At 40.7% G+C, this 17473-nt stretch overlaps 1 protein-coding gene across 1 annotated transcript; it reads right to left on the bottom strand.

Annotated features, from left to right (window-relative positions):
* Positions 1-700: 700 nt before the first annotated feature.
* On the bottom strand, positions 701-4118 carry FEZF1 (FEZ family zinc finger 1). The gene is made up of 4 exons (XM_073650717.1): positions 2968-4118; positions 2734-2868; positions 1734-1866; positions 701-1507 (listed from the first exon to the last, which is right to left on the bottom strand). Exons 1-4 carry the CDS (start codon positions 3745-3747, stop codon positions 1200-1202), a joined length of 1356 nt encoding a protein of 451 aa, XP_073506818.1. The 5' UTR covers positions 3748-4118; the 3' UTR covers positions 701-1199.
* Between the last annotated feature and the right edge of the window lie 13355 nt (positions 4119-17473).

The raw sequence follows: 17473 nt of genomic DNA, 5'->3' as shown, positions 1-17473 counted from the left end.
AGGTGGATGAAGGTTTTTGTATATGTGTGTATACAGATAGATTCACAAAGTTGTGCTCCAGTCATGTCGCCTACTATGTTTTCTGTAATTCCACCACTTCTTATTCATTCAATAGTAATTTTTTGGACCAAGAAGGACAAGTTGCAATAGAACATTGTACAAAGCGCACCTTGCTCCGATATGTTCCTATATGTGCAGAGATCTGCCCGAGTCTCCACTTCTAAGAGCCGAGAACTTTATGCTACAGATTAAGGACACATTTCCTCCAGATACAATCAGAACGATTGCGATCATCGCGATCTAAAGCATCAGATGTGGCCTGTCGTGCCTGTGAGTCGCTGTGGTGCCCACTACCCAGTCACGATATAGTATCCAGACCCCCTGCTCCTGCCCTGACCTCTCCTCAGCGATTCTAGTGTTTGTACATGGAGTACTAGCTCCTGGATCACCTCCTCTGGTCTCTGTAGTGTCTCCAGCTCTTCTCAGGGCGAGCATGGCAGCACACAAGTGATGATAGTGGAGCATGAGCCTCTGATAAAGCTGCACTAATTACCCTCCTTAATTAAAGTCACCGTTTCACAGTTTTGGCAAGAGCCCCCTCATATTGTGGAGTAGGTTGTGGATTATCAGTCCCATCTTCCCCTGCACCCATCACAATCACTGCAGCCAGCCTCCTGTATATTCAGAGCCACAAGGAAACCATTTATTTTACGTGCAAGAATAAAACTCATCGTCATGATACATCAGTTCATCATCAATATGGAGGCGATCTGCACCCTGCACGACAGCAGCAGAAGGGGAAACCAAACATTTGGGGACAGTGGAGGACAAACACAACGGAAATAAACTCTTCTGTGCATATGTACAATAAATAGAATAATACATATCCAAATAATAAATAGATATACACAAGTCATTTCTCATGTGTGGGAGCAGCCACAGATACAGAACACAGCAACCTGGGAGGCCAAGAACAAATTATTATAATACTCAAATCATAGTAATAACAGGGGCATGCACGAACTTGGGGGCATCGGCGTTATAATGACCCCCAGTACAGCGGCCAAGGTTTTGTGAACGTCTTCTCCAGAGTAGTTCTCACCAGGTAGCCCTGCTCTCCCCAGAGTTCAGCCCAGGGCAGGTTCTCCTGCCTCTCCATGGAAGGGGGTAGCAGGCAGCTGGCTCTCCACAGGTAAGTGTCAGTAAATGCCCTTCTGCAGGTCTGGGCTCTGGCTCCTGGGGGGCTGATCCCTGGATGGTGGCAGCAGTTCCTCCTGCCCAGCTTGTGCCCCTCCACCGTTGGTGTCATGCAGTTTGCGCACGTGTTTCTTCAAGTCGAAGTTCCTGCAGAAGCCCTTGCCGCAGGTGGGGCAGGTGAAGGGCTTCTTGTCGTTGTGGGTGTGCATGTGGAAGGTCAGGTTGTAGACCTGGTGGAAAGCCTTGTTACAGATATTGCACTTGAACTGCTTCTCCCCGCTGTGAGTGAGCTTGTGGTTCTTGTAATTCCCTGCAACCATTTAATAAGAGCACCATTCACTTCAAGTGATCATTTCCCAATTCTCAACCTGCTCATTTTCCTCTCCACACTAATTCATGATTACTACTCCTCCCAGAGCCACATCTCATAATAGACCCATCAACACCAGTCACCAGCCTAGAAGAACTGGCACTGCATAAAATATCTTCTTACTCATATTAAATGGAACAAATAAAAAACTGCTCAGGAGATTTACCTTTCTGATGAAAGCCCTTTCCGCAGAATTCACACACAAAGGGCTTGTACCCCGCGTGGATCCGGGTGTGCGTGTTCAGCGTGGAGCTCCTGTTGAACGCCTTTCCGCACTGGTTACATTTATGCGGCTTCTCCTGGACAAGAGTCAGCACAAAATCAGTATGAATATCACAATTTAAAAAAATCACAATAAAAAATAGTGTTCACAAAAAAAGAGAGTGCACTAAATTAGCGAATTAACAAATTCTAAATACCCAAACTGTTTATTAACATTAGAAGAGCATTCTTGAATTAGAATTGCATCTTAATTTCAATGGATTTTACTAAATGACTGTTTAGTTTAGGAACAATCGTCTTTTTTTTCTGCAAAAAGTATTATATAATTACTACTACTAATAATATAGATATGGTTATGAAATATCGAACCATCCTATTATTCTCTATTTACATCATTATTATAATAAATACCTATTTACTTTATTATTTTATGCATTCACCAAACTAGTAAATTAATGTTATAAAATGTTATTTTATATCAAACTAATCATTCACTAATTACCATCATTCAATGTCTTTACATAAAGAGTTATAAAAATATTAAGCTTAGACATTTAATATTAGATTAATTACTGATCAATTAACATAAGGAAGGATTTTTAGTATAACAATATAGAGATATTATCCAGCTCTGTCTGAATGATGACATTTCCTTCCAAGTGATGCCGCCGCTAATAACCGGTTACAAGCATTGATATTCATTGCTCCATCAGTGATTAGAGGATGTTGTAAATAGTCATTATAGTTGTATAATATTATTAATTATTATTATTATTATTATTACTTTCACATAGGAATAACCGGCATACAAGCCCAATACCCACCGCATATATCATACCTCCAATGCGCAAAAACGCACACACTTTTTTTTTTATTGAATTTGCAGCTATTCTGATGTTGTGATGTAACTTTTCTGATAATTAAACTGACATGAATAATTGTACCTGTGTGTGGATGATCTTATGTCGGCAGAGGGTACTAGCTTGGCGAAATCCTTTGCCACAAATCTTGCAAACGAATGGCCTGGCGCCTGTGTGCACTGGCATATGTCGGGTTAAGTTGTAATGTGCGTTGAAGACCTTTAAAAGAGAAAATAAAATGACATTTCTGATAGTGCACCGGGGAAACCATGCAGTAGGTGATCAGGACCATGTATGCCATGTATGTGGGTTACTTGCCTTGCCACAAACCTCGCAGGTGAACACTTTGGGCTTGTTAGTGGGAGAGGCGCTGCTGAACTTGCCTGACGATTTGTAAGCGATTTTGTCTGACAGGCTCTGGGCGCTCTCCTTCATGTAGTGCTGGAACTGCGCCTGGGACAAGTCTTTAAAGGTGACCCCTGATGGGTACTTCTCTACTGCCGGGACAACCAGTTTGTTCCTTTCTGCCAGATAGGACTTCTGAGGTGGGTGCAGCGGGGAGCCCAGGAAATAAGAGGCCACTGGGTGGATGTTTATACTGGCAGCCGGGTGGCAGGGGGCATCGCCTCTGTTGAAGTAGCACAGAGCTGCGCCCATAGCATGGAATGAAGAGTGATTGACCACTCGAGGTCGGACAAGTTTGTACTGCTGAAGAGGGGGAAAGTCTCCTTTTAAAGCCACAGCGCAGTTTAGCAGCTCATTGCAGCTGAAGGATGGCACTGAGTCCTGGTGGCTCTTCCTCAGCTCAGCACTAGTGATCCCCAGTTTAGGGCAATGTTCATAAGTGACCGGTACAAATGGGATCATACAGGGGATGGATGAGGAGTTGAGGTGAAGTGCTTGTTTCTGCTCCCCCTTGTGCACAGAACCCTGAAAAAAACTTGGCACCGGTAGACATTTGGGTTCTGGAGTCCTTGACATAATCCTCTCAATAGAGAAAGCTAGTGGCTTGGAGCTGCTGATCATGTTGACTCTGCTGGGCAGATGTTCTCTGCCGGGAAATACTTTAGTGCCACTGAGTTGTAGCCTATTGTCCATGTCCTACCTGCTCCAAGAGTTGTCTTCTTCCCCAGACACCACCTTCCCTACTTGTCATTGATGTGCAGGGAGTAGGACAATCATGGTCTTCATGGCGATGTAGATCCCCACTAAGAGCAACCTAGTGGACAGGTGCCAATCCATTCCACATGACGCGGAGCAGCAGTGACACCGGAGCAATCACTCCTCATTGCTACCAGGCCGCTCAATGGGAAGTGTTGTGTCAATAACGCAGTAAAGATCTCGCCAATCGTTAACTTCCAAGAGGAGAAGGTAAACTAGATAATTGCTCAATTCGTTTCCAACAGTCAAAAGAAAAAAAAAAGTTTTTTTTTTCCTTTTCTTTTTTTTTCCTCTCTCTTTTTTTGTGGTAGGCTACTACTTTTATTGGAGATTAGAGTCCCCCGCCCAGAGAGGAGGGGGCGGCAGAGGAGGGAGGGCTTCTGTCATCCTGCAAAATCTGCTCGGCGCACTCAAGGCAGCGCCGGGGTGAGATCAATGTTCTTTCTTGCCTTCACATGACATCATCCTGCAAGTAGAGCACCGGGGGGAAAGAAGCAAGAGGGGGTCGCTCTATAGTTATCACACAAGCCTCCTTGGAGGATAGTCCCCTTGGTGTCTGTCTGGAGGCTCTGACAAGTGGCCTTGGCCTGCAGAGCACACAGGTGCAAACAGCGCCAAGCTGCCCCTCACTGAGCTTACTCTGCACCGGCTCTGTCACCCTGCTCGGCAGTAGTGGGCGACACTGCACTCGGGGAAGTTGTCAGGTGTACAAGCAGCGAGTGGATCTGGTGCTGTGCACTCCATCCCAAAGATGGCAGAAATCACGGCTAATTATAGCCTTGGCACCGACCCCAACAAAGAGGCTGCTCCTGTGTGCAATGTATAGTGGCTGCAAGGCAGGGAGCTTGTATTCCAGCTCATGTCCATCTGCCAGAGTTCTCCAAGAGTAGGGGGCAAATCCCAGAAATACCCCACATATGTGCAATACTATGTATCTACACATGTATATGAGGCAACAGGATCTATGTGACAATATGGTTTATATCAGATAATCATCTCACATCTGTCTATCCATCTATTTCTCACTATCTATATATCTACCCATCTATCTATCTAATTTTCATTATCTATCTATCTATCATTATCTATCTATTTCTCACTATCTATCTATCCTTCTATTTCTCATTATCTATCTATCATTCTATCTATCTTTCTATTCATCTATTTATCTCACTATCTATCTATCTATCTATCTATCTATCTATCTATCTATCTATCTATCCATTTCTCTCACTATCTATCTATCTATCTATCTATCTATCTATCTATCTATCTCTCACTAACTATCTATCCTTCTATTTCCCATTATCTATCTATCCTTCTATCTATTTATCTGTCTATTCATCTATTTATCTCATTATCTATCTATACATTTTTCTCACTATCTATTTATTTTTATCTATATATCTATCGGCTATCTATTTCTCTCATATATTTCTCTCATTATCTATCTATCTATCTATCTATCTATCTATCTATCTATCTATCTCTCATATAAATCTATCTAATCAGTCATAACAATCTATCTCTCATATATTCATATATCTATCTAATCTATTTCTCATATCAATGTATATCTCTATCTATCTATCTATCTAATCTATGTATCCATTTCTTTCCAGGTTTCCCTTTTATATCTATATATTATATATGTAATCCATTCATCTATCTTCTTTAGCTTATATCAATCTGTCTTATATATATATATATATATATATATATATATATATATATATATATATATATATATTTTTTTTTTATTTATTTATATATGATCTTTTCATTCATCCATCTATTTCTCTCACTATCATATGCATTTCTATAATATTTTGGAGGAGAGAGTGTAACTTAGAATCTTTTACTTTTAGAAAAATGCATAGTTGGTTATTTTGTTCTCCTCCAGTGAAGCCATCATTTCCATGTCCCCCCGGATTGTGCCCCTTCCCCAGCTCGGAAGCTGCTGTGCCTCTGGTGCTGCACAGGACGGGGCAGGGGGTGACTGTGTCTTGGGGGGAGCCGCAGTGTTATAGCCGGGTGTCTTTTTTCAGCCGCTCACTTTATATATTGGCCGTTTTCCTCACAGCAGACAAAGGCGAGGCTGAGGAGCTGAGCAGCAGATGGGTCTTAGCTAATACTTTAATTGCCGCCTTCTCCAAGTATCGGATTCACAATGCTGCGATATGTGGCCTGGACGTTTATAGAACCTGTTGGATATGATGAGATTTGTGCCCGTACGTGGGCAATGTGCCATAGACATGATGATCGCTGCTTGCGGACCACCAGCATATGTCAGGAGAACAGTCCTGCTGCCTGGTCACTTCATCTGTCTCCCACCTGTACCCTGCCTATACTCTCTGCATGGCTGCCATGTGCCCACCTTCCTTCACTTTACTCCTCTGCTATATTATCATATATGTGAAGTGTACTGTACACACAGGTGCAATGTGATGTTACATACACACCCAGCAGCCACAAAAAGATTTCACCAAATATACACTATATATATATATATATATATATATGTGTGTGTGTATCATGTTTGTAATGTTTGTAAGCTATGACTACATTTGTTATTTAAGTCCACTTTTTATTTTAATTTCAGCTTATCACTGTATTTTCCCTCCAGTTACCTTTAGAGTGATCTATTTAATCAATCAATCGATCTATCCTTCTATCTATGTACAATTATCTGTTTGTGTATCTATCAACCTACCTACAATATCTATATCTATCTACAGTATCTATTTCTATTTGTACATGTGTCCATCATTCATCTACCTACATTATCTATAATTATCGATTTGTGTATCTGTCTATCTCCATTATCTATCTACAGTATCTATATCTATCATATCTATTTATCTACAGTATCGACCTACAATTATCTATTTAGCTATCTACAATATCTATCATTAGTATCTATTTATCTCTATCTATGTTATCTATCGATATATCTATGTTATCTATATATCTATGGTATATATGGTATCTATATACATATATCTATCTATCTATGGTATCTATCTATCCATCCATATCTATCTATATAGCTATGGTATCTATATATCCATCTATGGTATCTATCTATCTATCTATCTATCTATCTATCTATCTATCTATCTATCTATCCCTGTGTTCTTTTTAAATCCCTTTATGGCACCATCCCCTAGAGATTTGGCCCTATCTCTAACAAGTGGCTAGTGCCTACACATACCAGAGCAGTTATTAATGCACCTTTTAGCCACTGGACATTGCTTCTAATTCTCATTCCTTAGACTAAAGACACATAATGTGCACTTTATAGATAATGATATCTATCCATACTATAGAATTGTCTAATCAAACTTGGCTTCTGGCTGTAAGGATTTTTAAAACTCTCTCAAAACTCATTGAAGAGTAATGAATTACCTGGTGTAATATATTGTGCCATTTTTGGTTAGTTGTGTTGTAAGGATTTTTGCTAAAACTAGTAATGATGACAATTATTAATCATTATGCTTGTGGTAAAAAAAACACAGAATGAAAACAGTTTATAGTTAACAAAACAAATGTAAGGAAAATGTATTTACCATGTAATAAAATATTTATCATTGATTGTATTTATATAACTTGGAATTCTGAGAAAGTATCAATGATTACTCGCTGGAAGGCAGGAAAAATAATGCAGTTATATGGCCACTGACTTGTATTGTAAAATAAATCACAATAGTGTCAGTAATAAAGATATTGTACACATGGGGATGGTACTGTGTACTGAGTACTTTCCTTTTCTTCCCTGCTTCTGATGTAAATAGTGCTTAGAGTTAGATAGGAATCCATCAATGTATCACATGCAGCATATCACACAGATTCCTAACAAATCTCCAACTCTTATATGACTAGTTAAAAGGCTGCACTTGACATGTGAGTATGGATTCCTCTCTGCGTGGACTCCTGCAAGCACAATTTGATCTGGGAGCAGAGAAACAGTAGCTTGGGCAAGTGGCTAATCTCCCTGCCTTCTGCAGAGGCACAACTGCCTCCATTGTATACACTCTCATTAATGCTGTGAATCAAATGATGAAATCCGCCTTTACTCCCTTGGCACTGTTCACACCTCTCTTTAATATCATGTTCCGTGTATATGCTGAACATAAAGCCCCATAACATGCATGTATGTGAAGAACTTACCTGGTATTGTGTAAAAATAGCCTTTAAAGGTTACTTGTCACCAGGTTTCTCTTGCACTAAATTAATTCTACCCCTTTGTTAGCCGTCTATGCAGTTTTCTAAACGTTCTATTATTTGCAAACCTAAAAACTGTAGAAAATTGACTTTATACATGTTCCACTCTATATGGAAATCTTGGACAAGCAGGCTGTTTTATGGGTCCTGACCATTCATGTCCTCTCCCAGCAGGAGAATCCAGCCCCTTTGTACTGAAAATATCTCTTAGTGACCATTGTATCAGCAGTCATTAAGGAGTAAAACAGTTTAAAGGTAAAAAAGAACCCGATACAAAACTGTACAGAAGTCCCTATAAAACACTCCCATTAAATGCGAGCCCAACTTTCATAATATGACATTCAATATAACAAAGCACAATTCTTTTTCTGTCAAATTCATATAAAACCAAACTGAAAAAAAAAAAAAAATCTGTATACATTTGAAATCAGGCACACATAGGTAAAGCAAGACCCCATGCAGCACTCTGGTCTCCAATTGTGACCCTGTACAATACTGATGGTATATGGCCATTTAGTCTTTTAAGGCGTTATGCAGGATTCCAAAATCATGGCTTCTATCCTTCAGAAATAGCGCCACCCCTGACCCAGGGTTGTATTTGGTATTACAATCTCAATTGCATTGAAGGGAATTGAGCTGCAATACCACACACAACTCATGGTCAGAGGTGGCGCTATTCCCGAAAGAAAACAGTTATATTTTTAAATCCTAGTTAACTCTTTTAGTCCCATGAGTATGTAGGTAGAGCTGGCCCCTGTAAATGTATGATGTGGGTACAATTCACAGTGGGTGGTGGCTGTGTATTTTACAGCTGTTATTTCACGTCAATACCTGAGATCTGAGATAACTCCAATCCAGACTGTTTAATCCCTCAGATCACATAAAGATCATCGCAAAGAATAAAAAAAAATCCTTCTGGGAGAAAAACAGATACATTCCTTATACACAATACTTTATTATGGAACAAAATATAATGTAAGAGGGCAAATAATTAGTCACAAACCACAATCTGTAAAATCAATGTGTTATTTATCCTAAACACATAAGAAAAATGGTAAAACACAATGGGAACATTTCACTTTTAATCATAATATTCCAGTGGCCCAAAATGGTACCAATGTAAAATTAGTTTATTCTCCTGCAAATACACCCCTAAGAAGTGATGTTGACAGCTAAAAACCATGGAGACATAAAACAAATGTGTTTTTTTCTTATTTTATTGTGCAAATGTAGTAAAACATAAAGATTTAATTATTCCAATAATGGAAATGACCATCAAAATGAAGCTAATATGTCACTTATACTCCATGGTATAAAACCCAAAGTTATATCTCAATGAACGTAGTCAGGAATAAAGAAAATTCCTGTGTTGTCACAGCTTGAGATAGGTACATCCATAACACAGATATCTAACTAACATGGGGTTATAAACAGGGTTCATAAATTGTGGAGATAAATTTATGAAAAATGTGTGAAGGAAAGATATAAGGGGTGTAACTGAAGACTCATGTCAGACACACACATTTATTCCACTTCATGCCTGGCGATCATGTACACCACTAATTTAAACCCCAAAATGGCACACCAAAAAGTCTTTACCATGATCACAACCCATTTAACGTTTTCCACCACGCCCATTTTTCTTGTATTTTCCACTTTCGTTTTTTTGTCCCCTTCTTCCAAAGGCCGTTTCTTTTAATTTTTCCCATTAGCATAGTCATATGAGGGCTCATTATTTACAGGACAAGTTGTGGTGTTAAGTGTGACTTTTCATTTTATCCTATAATATATTGAAATACTAGAAAGTGACATGCTAAATTCATTTGATGGGCCATTATGATTATTCATAATTTATCTAATTTTTTGCTCCATGATCATCCCAATGTGGAGACAACTCGGTTTAACATCTCTTAAATGTTCTGCTTTTTTCTCTGTGATTCATCTGTAAAGTACCTGATGAAGCGTCCTCATCTTTTTTTTTTACACACAATAGCTATAACCATCACGTAGTCTTTATTAAGTAAACCATGGATTTATTCTTGTGTTCTGTCTGGTATGTGTCAGTTGATTAAGATTCATATTTAAGTGAGAGGAGAATACTAAGTATTATTCAATGAAAATCTATGAAAATATACTAAATGGGCAAAAATATTGGGTCTCACCTCTTAATCATTAAATCCAAGTGTTTCCTTCAGACCCATTGGCACAAGTGTATACAATCCACCCCTAGCCGTGCAGTCTGCCTTTCCCAACATTTGGGAAATAATGGGTCTGTCTACAGATCTCAGTGAATTTGAGTGTGGTCTTATAATAAGATGCCACCATTGTAACAAGTCAGTTTGTGAAGTTTCTTCCCTTGCAAATATTCCACCATGAGCTGTGAGTGGTACTATTGAAAATTGGCAGTGTTTGTGAACCAAAGCAACTCAGCCACATAGGGGACTGAGCTCTGTAACTTTAAATGATCTCCACTAAGTGCTGAGGGGCATATTACATTTAAGTCACCAACATTCCCCTGTCTCAGTAGCTGCACGCAAACAACACCAAACACAATGCCAAGTGTTGGATGGAGTGGTGTAAATCACACCGCCATTGGACTCTTTAGCAGTGGAAATGTGTTCTATCAATGACGAATTACACTTCTCTATCTGGCAGCCTGATAGATGATACACCCAGTGCCTAGGTCAATGTACGTGTATACAGTACAGACCAAAAGTTTGGACACACCTTCTCAGTTAAAGATTTTTCTGTATTTTCTTGACTATGAAAATTGTACATCCACACTGAAGGCATCAAAACTATGAATTAACACATGTGGAATTATATACTTAACAAAAAAGTGTGAAACAACTGAAAATATGTCTTATATTCTAGGTTCTTCAAAGTAGCCACCTTTTGCTTTGATGACTGCTTTGCACACTCTTGGCATTCTCTTGATGAGCTTCAAGAGGTAGTCACCGGAAATGGTCTTCCAGCAATCTTGAAGGAGTTCCCAGAGATGCTTAGCACTTGTTGGCCCTTTTGCCTTCACTCTGCGGTCCAGCTTACCCCAAACCATCTCGATTGGGTTCAGGTCTGGTGACTGTGGAGGCCAGGTCATCTGGCGTAGCGCCCCATCACTCTCCTCCTTGGTCAAATGGTCAAATAGTCTTTACACAGCCTGGAGGTGTGTTTGGGGTCATTGTCCTGTTGAAAAATAAATGATGGTCCAACTAAACGCAAACCGGATGGAATAGCATGCCGCTGCAAGATGCTGTGGTAGCCATGCTGGTTCAGTATGCCTTCAATTTTGAATAAATCCCCAACAGTGTCACCAGCAAAGCACCCCCACGCCATCACACCTCCTCCTCCATGCTTCACGGTGGGAACCAGGCATGTAGAGTCCATCCGTTCACCTTTTCTGCGTCGCACAAAGACACGGTGGTTGGAACCAAAGATCTCAAATTTGGACTCATCAGACCAAAGCACAGATTTCCACTGGTCTAATGTCCACTCCTTGTGTTCTTTAGCCCAAACAAGTCTCTTCTGCTTGTTGCCTGTCCTTAGCAGTGGTTTCCTAGCAGCTATTTTACCATGAAGGCCTACTGCACAAAGTCTCCTCTTAACAGTTGTTGAAAAGATGTGTCTGCTGCTAGAACTCTGTGTGGCATTGACCTGGTCTCTAATCTGAGCTGCTGTTAACCTGTGATTTCTGAGGCTGGTGACTCGGATAAACTTATCCTCAGAAGCAGAGGTGACTCTTGGTCTTCCTTTCCTGGGGCGGTCCTCATGTGAGCCAGTTTCTTGTGAAGTGAAAACCATATCCGGTGACTACCTAGAATATAAGACATATTTTCAGTTGTTTCACACTTTTTTATTAAGTATATAATTCCACATGTGTTAATTCATAGTTTTGATGCCTTCAGTGTGAATGTACAATTTTCATAGTCAAGAAAATACAGAAAAATCTTTAAATGAGAAGGTGTGTCCAAACTTTTGGTCTGTACTGTACATGTTCATTGTCCTAGGCACCAGAGGATATCACACATTTTAAAGTGCAATACAATATACCATATTAGACAGCTATTAACCCTTTTGTGCCAGAGCCTGTTTTCACCTTCTTGACCAGTGTCACTTTATGAGGTAATAACTTTGGAACGCTTCAACATATCCCAGTAATTCGGAGAATTTTTGTTTTTTGTTTTTCTTTTAGTAACACATTGTAGTTCATGTTAGTGATAAATTTAGGTCAATATTTTTTGCGTTTATTTGTGAAAATATCGGAATTTGGGTGAGTTTAGAAAATGTAGCAATTTTCAAACCTTTATTTTTTTTATGTCCTTAAACCAGAGAATTAAATCACACAATATAGTTAATAAATAACAATTACAACATGTCTGCTTTACATCAACATCATTTTTGAAACATAATTTTTTTAGGAAGATAGAGGGGAGGACATTTTAACAGCAATTTCATTTTTCCAACAAAATTTACAAAACCAATTTTTTTAGGGACCACATCACATTTGAAGTGACTTTGAGGGGCCTATATGACAGAAAATAGCCAAACGTGACAACATTTTAAAATCTGCACCCCTCAAAGTGCTCAAAAAACATTCAAACAGTTTATTAATCCTTTAGGGGCTTCACCATAAGTAGAACAGTGTGAAAGGAAAAAATGAAAATTTTACTTTTTCCCACAAAAATCTTACTTTAGCCCCAAATTTTTAATTTTCACAAGAGTAACCTACAAGAAGCAAAATGAAAATAAACCCTGCTGTATATAAATAAAAAGGAAGTGCATTTAAATAAAATAGGGTTCTTAGTAACACTATTTTTGATCAAAAATAGTATGAAAGCTATCCCACCAGTGACAAGGTGAACCCGTTCGGGATAGAACCTACTCTGTCTAATATTAAAAACCTTACCATGTGTCAAAGTTGACCTGTGTGTGAGTAAGTGTGGCGCTCCTGAGGGTTCAGTCGCCACAGAGGTACTGCACCTCACCCAGAGGTGTGGTGTCTCCCTTCTCTCAGGTAAGGAGGGAGTGCTGCCCGGAACCCCAAACACCTGCATCCAACACTACACTGCTCCAGGCCGGCTGGAGGGGCGACATGCAGAGCGCAGCTGCTGAGCCCTGACCCTGGCTGGAGTGGGGGGAACCCAAAGGTAGGGGGAACCAGTAGTGGGTGTGGGTGGAGGAAATAGTTAGAGGAAGCACTTTGGTAGGAGTATAAAATAGGGAAGCCATCTTAGGGTGGCGGTTGTTCAGTTAGGGAGAGCAGTTCAGAAGAACAGCTCGGGACAGTTCAGAAGAACAGTCCGGGAGCAGAGTCTCATTAGGAGATCTGCTCCACAAGTAGGGCCAAGTCAGGAGGCCCAGGAGGGGAGCAGGGAGTAGGCTCTGTTCTAAGAAAGGATCCTAGGGGGTACGGCGCGTGCAGCACGGCACCCGTACGCCCCGCATCTGTCAGAAGACAGAGGGATCGTAGCCGCATTCTAGTCCCCTGAGGGTAAAGCAAGTCTGTGTAACTCTGACGGACAGGAGAAACTTCAGAGTACCCGAACAGGATTCAGAGTTTGCAGCGCAGGGCAGGAGGGAGAAGGACCCAGTGTGAAGACGGTCAAAATAGGAACATGAGCAAGTGGGGTTCTGCCAGGTATTCCCAAGCTGCCTGAGGAAGGATTGAACCCCTGCGCGGTGAACGCAGCGCAACGCGGGAGGCCTTCACCTGTGCAGTGCACCTGTGGGCTGTCTTACGAACTGTGAGTAAAATCTCGGATGACTGCACTGTACTGTCTCCGTCCATTCTTTCATCGGCGCCATTGTTCCCCCTGCACTACAATGCCCAGCGCAACCCACGCTCTCTCACTTCACTGCCCTGAGGCCTGCTCCACCTGTGGGCAGCCGTTCCATCACAAGCTGCCCTAACATCTGCCTCAGAGGACTGTTGCAGCGCTGGTGATCCTCACCAGACACCACAGGTGGCTTCACGAACACTTAAATCCCCTATAAATCTCCCCTTTTTTACTGACCGCCCTGGGTCACGGACCGGGCCAGCCACCGTGATATCCCCCGGCAACCAGAGGCCCGGCTGCCGAGTACCCCACGGCCCAGGGGGCGCGTCATAAGGGCAGACTGAGGCTCTGGTCCCAAACTGAGAACACCAGCCAAGGGAAGCTTTTAAATGTGTTATCCAGCTCTAGGAAGGGAGGCCTCACCCAGGTTTCCACAGAATGCAAAATATACGAAGAAAAACACACAAAATTTGAGCTTGGTTTAAAATGGTATACATGCAGCACATAAGTGCATGTTTCACAATGGCCATGAATCAGCAAAACCTACAAGAAGCAAAATGAAAATAAACCCTGCTGTAAATAAATAAAAAGCAAGTGCATTTAAATGAAATAGGGTTCTTATTAACACTGTTTTTGATCAAGAATATACCATTCTATCCCGACTGGGGGGTCTGCAATACCAAGACAGGTTATTACACTTGGGGTTATTTAGTGTGGAAAAAAGAAGGCTTAGGGGTGACCTTATTACTATGTACAAGTATATCAGGGGACAGTACAAAGACCTTTCTACTGATCTTTTTACTCTGAGGCCTGAGACGGGGACAATGGAGCATCTTCTACGTCTGGAGGAAAGAAGGTTTAATCATAATCATAGACGGAGATTCTTTACTGTAAGAGCAGTGAGACTATGGAACTCTCTGCCGCATGATGTTGTAATGAGTGATTCACTACTAAAATTTAAGAAGGGCATGGATGCCTTTCTTGAAAAGTATAATATTACAGGTTATATATACTAGATTCCTTGATAGGGCGTTGATCCAGGGAACTAGTCTGATTGTCATATGGAGTCGGGAAGGAATTTTTTTCCCCAATTTGGAGCTTAGTGTTTGCCACATGTTTTGTTTTTTCCTTCCTCTGGATCAACTTGTTAGGCTATGGGTTGAACTAGATGGACTTAGTCTTCCTTCAACCTTAAAAACTATGTTACTATGTTACCTTGTCGCTGGTGGGATAGCTTTCATACTATTTTTGAACAAAAACAGTGGCTTCCCGGATGTTGCCATGACGACCAGATGTCGTCATGACAACATCCGGGTCACCAGACAGCAGGAAGATATTTTGGCAATGCGCAGTGCATGACCAAAATATCTTCTGCATCTGCTGCACTGACAGCCTGTATAGCACAGGGATGGTGCTGCATTCCTGTGCTATACAGGCGATCAAAATAAAAAAAGTGAAAGTCCCATAGTGGGACAAAGAATAAAAGTAAAAATAAGTGTCAGAAAGTGAAAAAAAATTAATAAATAGTAAAAATATATAAAAAAAATAATCCACCAAAAATAAAAATATAATGTACCCATCAATAAATATTATTATGAAAAAAAAAAATAAAATAAAATAAAAGTACACATATTTGGTATCGCTGCTTCCGGAACGACCTGACCTATAAAACTGTCCCACTAGTTAACTCCTTTAGTGAACACGGTAAAAAAAAAAACAAAAAAATGAAGCAAAAAAACAATGCTTTATTATCATACCGCCAAACAAAAAATGGAATAACACGCAATCAAAAAGACGAATATAAATAAAAATGGCACCGCTAAAAACGTCTTCTTCTCCCGCAAAAAAACAAGCCACCATACAGCTCCATCAGCCAAAAAATAAAAAAGTTATAGCTCTCAGAATAAAGCGATGCAAAAAAATAATTTTTTCTATAAAATAGCTTTTATTGTGTAAAAGCGCCAAAACATAGAAAAACAATATAAATGTGGTACTGCTGTAAACGTACTGATCCGAAGAATAAAGCTACCTTATAAATTTTACCACATGCGGAACAGCATAAAAAAAGTAAAAAAAACCCACATTTCCTGAATTGTTGGTTTTTGGTTATTCTGCCTCCCAAAAATCTGAATAGAAAGCGATCAAAAAACGTCACGTGCCGAAAATGGCACCAATAAAAACGTCAACTCATCCCGAAAAAAACATGCCATCATATGACTCTGCCAAAATATGGAAAAATTATAGCTCTCAAAACATGGCGATGCAAAAGCTAGATTTTACAAAAAATGCGTCTTTTATTGTGTGACAGCTCTCAATCATAAAAACACGATATGATTCTGGTATCGCTGTAATCGCACCGACCCAAAGAATAAAGTCGTCTAATCACTTGTACCGTACGAGGAACGGCGTAAAAAAATAAACTCTCGGGTTAAGGTTGGGGCTAGGGTTTTAGGTTGGGCTAGGGTTAAGGTTGGGCTAGGGTTGGGGTTGGGCTAGGGTTGGAGTTAGGGTTGGGCTAGGGTTAGGCCATGGTTGGGGTTGGGCTAGGGTTGGGTTTGGGGTTGGGGTTAGGGTTAGCATTGGGCTAGGGTTAGGGTTGGGATTTTTTTCAAAAGTAAAAAAAAAAAAGATGACGATATGGCGACTAGTGTTGAGCACAAGTGCTCGCTACTTGAGTTTGCATCGGGTGCTCAGGTATGCACTGAGTATCGCGGGTGCTCGAGTGACATGCTCGAGACTCTGCCCCATATGCTTCGCGGCCCAAAAAACCTTGCGGGGATTGCCTGCCATGCACGAGCGATCCCCGCATGTTTTTTTGTGGGTGTCTAATAACCATGAAACATGCGGGCAGGGACTCGAGCATGTCACTCGAGCACCCACGATACATGGTGCATACCTGAATACCCGATGCAAACTCAAGTAGCGAGCATGTGCGCTCAAGACTAATGACAACTTATTCAATATGATGACCTAATGTTATCAAATTCTGTGTCGTACCTCTGGGTTCAAAATGTTCACTATACCCCTTGATAAAATCCTTGAGGGGTGTAGTTTCCAAAATGGGGTCACTTGTGGGGGGTTTCCACTATTTAGGCACATCAGGGGCTCTCCAAATGCAACATGGCATCCACTCTCGATTCCATCCAATTTTGCGTTCAAAAAGTCACACAATGCGCCTTCCCTTCTGAACTCTGCTGTGCACCCAAACACTGTATTTTCCCCACATATGGGGTATTGTTGTACTCAGGAGAAATTGCACAAAAGTTTTTGGGGTCCATTTTCTCCTCTCACTCTTGTGAAAATAAAAAAATTGGGGCTAAAACAATTTTTGTGGAAAAAGTTTGATTTTTTTATTTTCACGGCTCCATGTTATAAACTTCTGTAAAACACTTAGGGGTTCAAGGTGTTCACCACACACCTAGATAAGTTTCCTGAGGGGTCTAGTTTCCAAAATGGTGTCACTTGTGGGGGGTTTCCACTGTTTAGGCACATCAGGGGCACATCCACTAATTATTCAAGCAAATTTTACATTCAAAAAGTCAAATGGTGCTCCTTCCCTTCTGAACCCTGCTGTATGCCCAAGCAGTGGTTTTCCCCCACATATGGGGTATCTGCCTACTCAGGAGAAATTGCACAACAAACTTCATTGTGCAATTTCTCCT

This window comes from Phyllobates terribilis, unplaced genomic scaffold, assembly GCF_046119375.1.
Source record: "Phyllobates terribilis strain yellow unplaced genomic scaffold, ASM4611937v1 Scaffold_11__3_contigs__length_659146591, whole genome shotgun sequence".
Classification (NCBI taxonomy): Eukaryota; Metazoa; Chordata; class Amphibia; order Anura; family Dendrobatidae; genus Phyllobates; species Phyllobates terribilis.
The sequence above is the reverse complement of the archived record's forward strand: the minus strand, read 5'-3'. Positions and strand labels throughout refer to the sequence as shown.

Bases quoted from the DNA above. Each gene is read 5' to 3' on its own strand.
- FEZF1 (XM_073650717.1), bottom strand. From the start codon at position 3,747: ATGGACAATAGGCTACAACTCAGTGGCACTAAAGTATTTCCCGGCAGA. The intron at 2,869-2,967 runs GCAAGTAACCCA...TCTCTTTTAAAG, and splicing joins CCTGCGAGGTTTGTGGCAAG to GTCTTCAACGCACATTACAA. The intron at 1,508-1,733 runs GTAAATCTCCTG...AAATGGTTGCAG, and splicing joins AAAGGGCTTTCATCAGAAAG to GGAATTACAAGAACCACAAG.